The sequence below is a fragment of the Rutilus rutilus genome (assembly GCF_951802725.1).
Source record: "Rutilus rutilus genome assembly, chromosome: 1".
Classification (NCBI taxonomy): Eukaryota; Metazoa; Chordata; class Actinopteri; order Cypriniformes; family Leuciscidae; genus Rutilus; species Rutilus rutilus.
This window is the reverse complement of record NC_140209.1, coordinates 62,234,623-62,245,219: the sequence shown is the minus strand read 5'-3', so window position 1 is coordinate 62,245,219 and position 10,597 is coordinate 62,234,623. Positions and strand designations below refer to the sequence as shown.

The window sequence follows — 10,597 nt, the reverse complement described above, 5'->3', positions numbered from 1 at the left end:
ATGTATTTTGCTAAGTAACTATAATCCAGTTGTTAGATAACTGAGGCATGTACACATACAAACCGACTTCTGCTGCTTTGTAAAACTAGCTTCATCCACTTGTTAATTTCAGATAACTGCATTTTAAGTAATTGTCTTCCATTGACATAACTATGAGGTAGCCACATCATTTGAATTATTTGATATTTAACTGTATACCCTTCTTATCCTACTGTTTTGCCTCTCTTTTTATCATGTAGGTCTATTTATTGGAAAAGATGCCTGTGCTCACACGAAGTAAGGGTAAACCTGAATACATTTTAGGGTTATTCTAAATTACAATATCAATGTACCATTTTTAAAGTCTCATTGTGTTTATAGGGAGAAAATGTACATCCATTCTTTCATGATACATTATTCTTCAGTATTTGCATACCATAAATGTCTATTCATTATCCCTTACATATAATGACAGAAATGTACTAAACCATACCTTGTAATGTCCTCCAGCAAAAGCAAGGAACAGCAAGCAACATGATTCAAATGGAAGTAAGTTAGCAATTCTGCTTATTAACACAAACAGCTCGCTCACAGGGTAAGGGTCTTCTTTGACTTTTTGATTTTTCATTGATGGAAACCCTGTAAAATTAATCTAACTCACTATTTTTCAATTCATTATCTCACCCATCAATTAATTAATTAATTCATCTACCATTTTTGTCCATCCATCTATCCATACTTTTACCAGCTATTCATCTTTTTTGTCTTTTTTTTACTTTCAAGGGCCAGCGAAACGGTCCAAAATCCAAATATTTCATAGATCACCTCTGGTGACCACTCCACTGGCCCTCCAGCCCCCACCCCCTGTCTCCAAGGACGCCCCAGGACCATCTGCTCACCTGCCCCAAGACCACCTTGAAGATCCCCAGGTTGCACAAGACCTCAAACTACATCCCCAGGGTGCACAAGACCCCGAAACAGATTACCAGGGCGCACAAGACCCCGAACCAGATCCCCAGGGTGCACAAGACCCCGTACCAGATCCTCAGGACGCACAAGACCCTGAACCAGATCCCCAGGATGCACAAGACCCCAAGCCAGATCCCCAGGACGCACAAGACCCCAAGCCAGATCCCCAGGATGCACAAGACTCCGAACCAGATCCCCAGGACGCACAAGACTCCGAAACAGATCCCCAGGATGCACAAGACCACGAACCAGAACCCCAGGGCGCACAATACATCGAACTACATCTCCAGGTTGCACAAGACCCCAAGCTAGATCCCCAAGGCGCACAAGACCCTGAAGACCCCCAGGACCCTGAGGACACCCAGGCTTTTCGGTGTGTGCCAAGCCTTCTAAAGGTGTGCTCTGGTCACCGTGCACACAGGTAAGAGTTATGTTTCAGAGATAAACATTTAGGCTTAATATGATTTTTCTTAGCAGCAGAAAAAAACTTTTTTTATCACATTTTGTTTCATAACAACAAAATAGCATCTAGCATCTGCTGGCATGATGATGACAGGAAAGTTAATAGGATTAAAGTTAATTATGGTACAGACAAATTGAGCTCGATAGAAACAACACATACCGCTCTGGGCTTTCATAGGAAAAATAGAATGTCTGTAATTTTATAGAACAACCTGACAATGATTGCCAATCACAAGTTTGCAAAAGCATCTCTACCATTTTAATTTCTGGGATTTAGACTCATCACTCATTGGCCTCTGTTTTTAAATATGTCTGACAAAGGTACCCTGTATCTGTGGAGGAGGTGAAGAGGAGGACTGCTCCTCCAGAGATGATGTCTGTCAATACACTGACGTCACTCCTCAGAATTAATAAAAATGAAAAAAGGAACCTGAAGGAGGAGCTGAAGAATGTGGGAGTGGTCCCTGGGCCTGTCACCCAGGTGACATCATTGTGCACCAGACTGACAGAGGGTACAGTTCAATTATTAACAGTTTTACATTAAATTTGGTAGCAAAGTTGGTTATGTTGCTATGTAGTTGTAAAAAAATGCACTTTGACATAACAGTGTATCGAAGGCTGTGTTCATTCTATTCACATTTATTTTCTGTTTTACCTTTTGTTATTAAAGGGGAAGCAAAGGACCTTTGTCAGTCGGTGGGTGTCCTTGCAGCCAAGGGCATCAACTTTGAGGCAGTGACCATGCCGATGACCACTGACCCAATTGTGGCTATTGGGAAAGCGGCAGAGTTAAAGTAAGCATTTGCAAAAGAAATATTTTACTTTATACATCTGTGTGCTCAGACAGGGATACTAACATTTTATTTGCAGGGCTTAAAGGCACTGTGCCTGAATTCAAGTGTGGGCCAGTACATTCAACATTTGATAGATAGTTTATAGTCATATATAATGACATTTAGATAATTTCAGGCACATAATGATTTATTGCTTTAAGCTCTGTCAGTCTTGTAATATAACGTCAATTACAATAGGTTAGAAGCTTCACTATGTTGATATAAATGCACAGATAAAGCTATATACTGAGAACATTCAATGTCTCCTTCCAGATACCAGTTGCAAAATTTGGCTCAGGAGGTTCAGAGGAATGGCCAGGACTTCCACAACTTGAGCCATGGTCTGGGGCCAGGAATGGTTGACGTTGTGGTGGAGATTTTGTCAAAATGCATAGATGACAACATAAAAAAAAATGCAGTCATAATCCCTTCCCTCCACATTTTTGCACAATTTGATGCATTTTTGCACATTTTCAGTTATTCTTTTATGTAAGATTAATGGTTTTATAAAGAGTCATTGACATCTTACAGAGTGTGTGTTTTTCATTTATCCTTTAACTAGGGTTAGTTATCAACACACTAGCCTCGGGCACCAATGAGCCCTGGCCAACCAAGGCAGCACTTAGTTAAAAAGACATCATCATACATTATAAAGAACACACAATGTACAACATTAGGCTGTATAAAACACCAAACAAAAACAGGAGACAGATATGAGCTATGAAAAATCATTATTCTTTATGGATTCAAGCACATTACAAGACAAGCACATATTTCAAAGAAAACTGAATGAAGGTAACTTGTCCCTCATGTCTTTGGGATCTCAAGTAAAATATATATTACAAATATGCAACAAAAGTGTCTGTTAAGAAATTTGAACATAACAGCAATAATATAAACAAACATATTCCCCACCCTTAACCCTAACCCCCCTATGTATCTCCACTCTGAGCAGAGTTCAACTTGCGACCCCTTTTTCTTTTAGTACCTTTAGGCTTAAAAGTCCTGTCCTTATTTACAGTGTGGATTTCTTTTTCTGGATTGTTTGTGCATTTGTGTGCACTTGCCAATTTCCTTTTTGTGAGTTCAATTGCTTTCCTGTATTTATGTAGCCTTTCTATCTTACTCTTTTTGCTTTGTGTTTGGAACCTACCAAAGGCAAGCTGGTGAGCTGCTTTAATGTTGTTATATAGGGCCAATGAAGGATTATAACTTTTGCTGTCACACCAACTACTCAAATCTTTGAGCATTTTCCAAACACAGTGCTGTGGCTGTGCTGTGGCTGTGTTTTGTGGCTGTGCTATGTCTGTGCTGTCCAACTGTGGCAGTGTATCATCTGAATGAATATGCTCTGTCTCATCATTGATTTCACTTCTGACTGTCTGACTTTCATACACTTTATTTGCCACCAACAAACACACACATAATTCACCCAAACTGTTGGTTAAACAAGAGCACTGTTGTTTAGAAACAAAGACTATGCCCACGTGGTCATTATAGTGGACCACAATCGTGTTCCGATCAAACAAGAATTGCTGGGTTGCACTTAACGTCTCTGCTTTTTGTTGTCGCAGTGCAACTATGTCCACCTTATCCTTTGCCACCTCTTGAGCTAATGCTAAGTGCTTGCACTTTTGACCCTGTCCATTGACTGGACATTGGCACAAACAGTGCAGCAAATCAACCTCATAAAAAATGCCAGGTTTATTTTCTGAGGGGACACGAAAGAGACCTCCAGACAGATGACTGACGTTTTGATCAAGTCCATGAGACCTCATCCTCTCAGCTGCTTTAGCACTGTCGTTGGGATGTGACACTTGGGATGGGACTCGGCCAGCAAGTTTAAGATCATCCAAATGGCTAAAGACATAAGGGTTTATAATCAATGGGTTGCCAGTGTTTCATAGATTTAGACTAACCAACAACCACCCACCTACACAAATTCTGGCTATACTAAATATGAACTTTTTAATGACCTTCAACTTGTTAATGTTCTTCAGTTATAGTATTCATTCTGTTTACAGTACTGAATATTTGAACCAAGAACCCACATAAAGGCATGGATATAGAGACTTACCAGTAGTATTTCACAACATGGTTATGAAGGATAAGTAATAAGTCATCCAACCTCTTGTTGCAATATCCCCCAAGAAAGTTGTACTTGATCCCAAAGAAGAACCTTTAAAAGGAGATATCTGTATTAACTTTTGGATTATACAGTGTCAAATTGCTTGTAGACACTGATTTAATAACTTCTGGATATCCTTAAATCATTAAATTTTTCAAGAGCAGTTCCCCCTTGAATTTGCTGTTGTATTTAGGCACATTGAAAGATTTGCCCACCTCTCCACAACATTATTTGTTTCACTCTGGTGGTGGAAAAACATCCGGCCAAAATTGGACCACATGGCACCACACTGTATCCAATTGTCCTTCAAGTAGTTCAGCACTCTGTCTGACCCCGTCTCTTTGTGAATATTTTTAAGGACCATAGAAGCTGTCTGGTGAAATTCTTTCTCCTAGAAATGTAGGTGAAATTAGGACAATGATTAGACCATTTTTATTATTACGATCCCCCACCCCCTCTTACTCCATTTTCTTACTCTGCACACAAATACAGCCCATAAGAAGAGAGGGGTATGAACTCAGCCTACTGTTACACTGACAAATTCCTGCTGAATTCCTAGTGGGCTTGACTGGATAATGGCTGACAGGACATTTTATGTGAGCACAATCCCGTTTATCAAGGTGAAGTTTCAGAAGGAAGAACACTTAACTGTACGGCATTGCTTCAGTGAACATACACAGTAAAAACCCCAGTGTTAAATCAACACTGCTCAGAGCACATATGGTCCCACTCTACAGAGTGTTAAAATTAACACTGAAGCAGTGTTGAAGTTAATGAGGTAATTAAGTTAACACTGAAGCAGTGTTGAAGTTAATGAGATAATTAAGTGATTAATTAAGTGATGATTGGCCATTAGTGGTGACACCTGATGTTAACAAGCAGAATCATTGACGGAAAGAGAAAAAACAATAACAGAAAAAAGAAAAACACAAGAACTACAACTGACTTCGAGTCATTACACATTGTTGCACTTATTATTACCAGTTTGACTTCATTTCTGTCATACATCGACAAAAGTTCTTGAGATTCAACAGAAGTTTAGACGGTAATGTTTTATGGAAGTTTTCTTTTCAAGTCACCATTATGGTGGTCAGTGTTTGCTTTAGTTTGGCTCTTGACTCTTTTCAGTTTGTTAATTTTAGTTTTTCTCTGACTGTTCCATCATTGTGTTTATAAAGCACATTTGTTACTGCAAGAGAAAACATGACCTGCTCACAATATGTTTTGATAATGACATTATCATCATGTAGTGGCCTGATTCATTGATGTAATTCAGAGTCTAAATCTTTGACTATATTCTTGATGTCTCGTTTTAGTATTAGTGATTGTAGCTCTGAGATTCTACAGTTTGAGATCCAACAGCAATATGAACAATTTTTAAAATACTTTGTGCAAAGAAGTTATTGTGTTGAAACACACAGACATCAAGAATCAGCATATGAATCTCAACAATGGTGACAATAAACAAACTAGTGACAAACAGATAAACTCTGAACATCACAAAACAAGCTACTAAAGTCATAACAAAACAATAGCAAAATAAAAGCAAACAATGAAAATTACAGGACAATTCAGCTGCATAATTTATTCATGCTGCAATGCATGATGTGAGCCATTGATGCGTTCTGATTGGTGGCTCCCATCATGCACTGCAACATTAAGCATTTGTTTGATTGTCACCATTGTTGAGATTCATATGTAGATTCATGATGTCTGTGTGTGATTGTAAGACTTTCAGATCATTAAAACATTGCTGGAAGTAACTACTGTAGTGAAAAATTAATAAAACATGTGGATAATCAGTTTATAATGATAGGTACCATCATTGAATCAGGTCACTAGTAATTTCATCATCAAATCATAACCAGGGCTGCATTTCCAAAAGCATCTTAAGCCTTACTTGACTGCAGACCAACTGCAACAAATGGTCTGTACGATCAAATTAGGCTTGCAATGCTTTCAGGAAACACTGTCAAAGTCACAGTTTCTTTTGTCACAACACATATGCTTTATAAACACAGAGTTGGAGCAGCCAGAAAAATACTAATGTTAAAAAGGAAAGGGTCAAGAGCCCAACTAAAGCAAACACTGACCACCATAATGGTGACATGAAACGAAACATTCCATACAACATTACCATCTAAACTTCTGTTAAATCTAAATAAGACCGTGTGTAGATGTATGACAGAAATAAAGTCAAACTGGTGAAATAATAAGTGCAATAATGGTTCAAAGTCAGTAGTTCTTGTGTTTCTCTTTCCTTCAGTGAGTCTGCTTGTTATCATCAGGTGTCACCACTAATGGCCAATCATCACTTAATTAATCACTTAATTATCTCATTAATTTCAACACTGCTTCAGTGTTAACTTAATTACCTCATTAACTTCAACACTGCTTCAGTGTTAACTTAATTACCTCATTAACTTCAACACTGCTTCAGTGTTAACTTAATTATCTCATTAACTTCAACACCGCTTCAGTGTTAATTTTAACACTCTGTCGAGTGGGACCATATGTGCTCTGAGCAGTGTTGATTTAACACTGGGGTTTTTACTGTGTACTCCTTGAATTATGATGTTTCTCACAGCTGGATCGTGGACATGGCCTCCATCTTTCTTGACAAGCCAACGATAGATTGCCTTCATGTCAACAAAATTAACAATGACAGAATTACTGATGACTCTTTAGATCTTTTTGTAAAAAGATCCTACCATTCATTTAGTAAGTAATCTTTGAAATCTTGAAAACAGCAATATATTTTTTCAAGGTTACACATCTGCATTACTCCTATAAGTTATGCTTACTTGGAGGACATGAAACCAGCAAAGCAACACGGAGGCATGCGGGAAGACAGTCTTAATTGCCTTGATTTCTGTCTGGTCCTTGTCAACCATAACACACCTAGGAATAGAAATTGAACTTGGAAATTGAAGTGTTGAGTTCATAAAATTATCATAAAAGGTGGTAAAGAAAGTACAGTCTGAAACCCAACCAACTGGAACCATTAACCATTAAATACCTTGGTGTGACATCATCTGCTGCCTCTTTTAGTGTCTTAAAGGTAGGGTAGGTAATCATTTTTCTAAAAAAAAAAACATTCCAAATTTGTTTAAACTGTCTTTATATACCAATACATAATTAAAATGTAAGTACTCTGAAAAAGAAAATATAAAAATCGAGTGACTGTAGACCTTTTAATCTGCAATAAACACAGCTCATTATTTCCATTCACTCCACCCCCTCCCTTCTGAGCTCCTTCCAAAGCCACGCCCCCAAAACACATGAACGCGCGACGCCAAACGCTCAGGCTCAGCTGGAACAAGACGCATTTATTACCTGAGACGAGTGGAGAGGAAGGAGCGCAGTACATACAGTGACATCATGTCAGAATCACATGTAATAAAATACCTAACTTTATCACTATGAATATAAACAAATAAGATTTATTTTAGTACTCACTATCAAGCTAGCATATCGATAATGGTAAAGTTTCATTCGGAAACGAGCTATATTTATAGGTAACGAGCTATATTTATAAGGCAAAACTAAAAACAGGTTGCATTGATACACGTTTTTCCATTACCATCAGTTACACTGTGATGAAGGTGAATTTCGTGTAAGATTCATAAAATATACGGTGTTTTGCATGTAAGAGTTTCCATGATGAAAACATTGTTGACTCTAATGAAGACTAACGTACACTCCGAGTCCGGAGACAAGTACCTCATCGTCGGTTCGAGGACACGTCCGGGGTTGAGGGCGAAGCAGAGGAAGTCGTTCAAGAGTGCGGGCAGGGTCCGAGGAAGTAGTTTTTGCCTTGTTTGCCTTCGCTGACTGCATATGCAGGTGCTTTGAGCTGAATATTTCCGGGAACGGTGACATGTGATGAGTGCACGCAGGGCAGCGCGCGCAGTGGGGCTCGGGGTGGGCACGAGACATGAAGGCATCTGATTGGTTCTTTACATTCGCACCGAATGGCAGTGATTGGTCAGAGTTTTTACTGTCCTGCAGCTGCTACAGAGGTCTGATTTTTTTCATTCCTTTTTCTAAACACATAATGTATTGACTACTATCAGGATGGAAGGACCATTTCACCCAGTATAAAAAAAAGTGTTTCTGAACAGGATTACCTACCCTACCTTTAAGGCATGCTTCTAGAGTAGATGTCGTCTCTTCACTCAAAATAAAAAAATGACACAGGTACTCCTTTACCTTCTTCATTTTTCACCATGACTGCATAAAAGGCAAATCCATATTGAGTGATACTTTTGTAGGTAGCATCCAAAAACAACATTTGTCCCCCAAATTTTTTAAGCTGTTCTAGCTGCCATGTGGAACTGTAGACAATCATCAGGGGCTGATCCTCACTATGTGAGAGTGGTTGAAAAAGTAAAATACTGTCTTTCAACTCAGACTGGATTAGTTTTTCAACAGATACACTGTCATTTCCGTCCATTCTGATGTATTTATTGAAGCTGGCTCTAATTTGTGTTATGTCCTCTGGAGAGACAAAGAATGTTCTGTCCATAAAGTCTGTTTTTCCCCGGCTCTGAGACCAGTCAATGCATTTTAAAAGAATGGCGCTATTTGAGAGCCCTTGAGAAATACACGTATGAATGAATTCTACCAAGTCGTCGTCTATGCGGTTCATTCTATTTTCTTTTCTGTTAGTTAGGTCATGGCCACTATGCTCAGACATCTGCCTTACAACACAACCCCTGATATTGGCAGATGTTATGAAATGGAAGGACACATATGCCGAACAGGAATTTGCCCTTGTTGTCTCAGGTTCACCAGCCGAAGAACCTGTTTGATGGTTTGACCGCTCACACCTCCACTGGATTACATTTTTCCTGGTCTTCATATGGCTGAATCTCCCTTTTCCATTCTCATGTAGGCCATCCAGGTGGTTCCTCATGAAAAGGTCATCTGGAATAGTCCCAACATTTTCTATTGTACGCTGTATTCTAGGATCTCTTTCTTTCCTAAGACCATCCTCAATGGACTTTCTCCAATATGTCTCCATTCTCTAAAGAGGAGGAAAATAGAACAGATGATACATAGCACACGTACACATACCTCCATATCTTGTCAACTATTAGCAACCAATATTGTAAAGCAACATAGAAGTCAACTCCTCATCTAATTCATCAGTCCCTTATAGGTGTTCCCATGACCACACATGATGTAAAAATCACTGCACCATCAAGTATATTTGATATTTTTCTTGTGCTATCCTGATTATAAATTATCTGCTTCGCAACACTGTGTGTGAGTAACTTTGAACTTGCCCAAGGTGCCATAGTTATCTGAAATTCAACAGGCTGCCTCAGAAGTAGCCAGCGTTGCAAAGCTAGGTGGAAGTCAGTCGGTCTTAACCTACTTATGTCAAGGTGTCTTACAGCTATCTAGCAACAACTGGATGTCTGTGAGTAACTCAGTGTGACAACATCCCCTCAACTGCCTTGAACTGCCAATTCAACAGGCTGCCTCAGAGTTAGCCAGGAATACAAAGCTGCTTGGAAGTTAGTCCATCTTAACTACTTATGTCTGGGTACCTTCCAGTTATCTCACAACCAATGGCTACCTGGGAGTTACCAAGTAAAGGAGCTACCTATGTCTAGATGCCTTCCATTTATCTATCAACAACAATGTCTGTGAGTTACCCAGTGTGACAACATCACCCAAACTGCATTGAAAATATCTACAATTCAACAGGCTGCCTCTGAGGTAGTCAGTATTACAAAGTTAGCTGGAAGTCAATGTCTGCACCTACCTCTTTCTAGATGCCTTCCATTTATCTAATAACAAATGGCTGCCTGCAAGTTAGCCAGTGTTACGACATCACCTTAGCTGCCTTCCAGTTATCTACAATTTAACAGGCTGCCTTAGAGGTAGCCAGTATTACAAAGCTGCCTGGAAGTTAGTCTGTCTTAGAGCCCGTCCACACGGAGACGCGTTTCGCTGTATACGTATACATTTTTTATCGTATTGGCGTTTCGTCCACACGGATCCGGCGTTTTGGGAGACTGAAACCGCTATTTTTTTAAACCGGGTCCCAAAGTGGATAAATCTGAAAACGACACCCTTGCGGTTTCGTGTGTACAGCCAATCCGTATATTTTGTGAAACGATGATGTCATCACATCACGTGTCGTCTGTGTCACGAGTAACAGCAACAACAATAATGGCGGACTTATATGATTGTATTCGTGCTGCAGAAGCTA

At 39.3% G+C, this 10,597-nt stretch overlaps 1 protein-coding gene across 1 annotated transcript; it reads left to right on the top strand.

Moving 5' to 3' along the window:
- Nucleotides 1-257: 257 nt before the first annotated feature.
- Nucleotides 258-2,208, top strand: LOC311298793 (uncharacterized protein; the record flags this gene model as incomplete). The annotated part of the gene is made up of 5 exons (XM_084422037.1): nucleotides 258-276; nucleotides 490-528; nucleotides 763-1,369; nucleotides 1,732-1,922; nucleotides 2,081-2,208. 5 exons carry the CDS (start codon nucleotides 258-260, stop codon nucleotides 2,206-2,208), a joined length of 984 nt encoding a protein of 327 aa, XP_084278163.1.
- Between the last annotated feature and the right edge of the window lie 8,389 nt (nucleotides 2,209-10,597).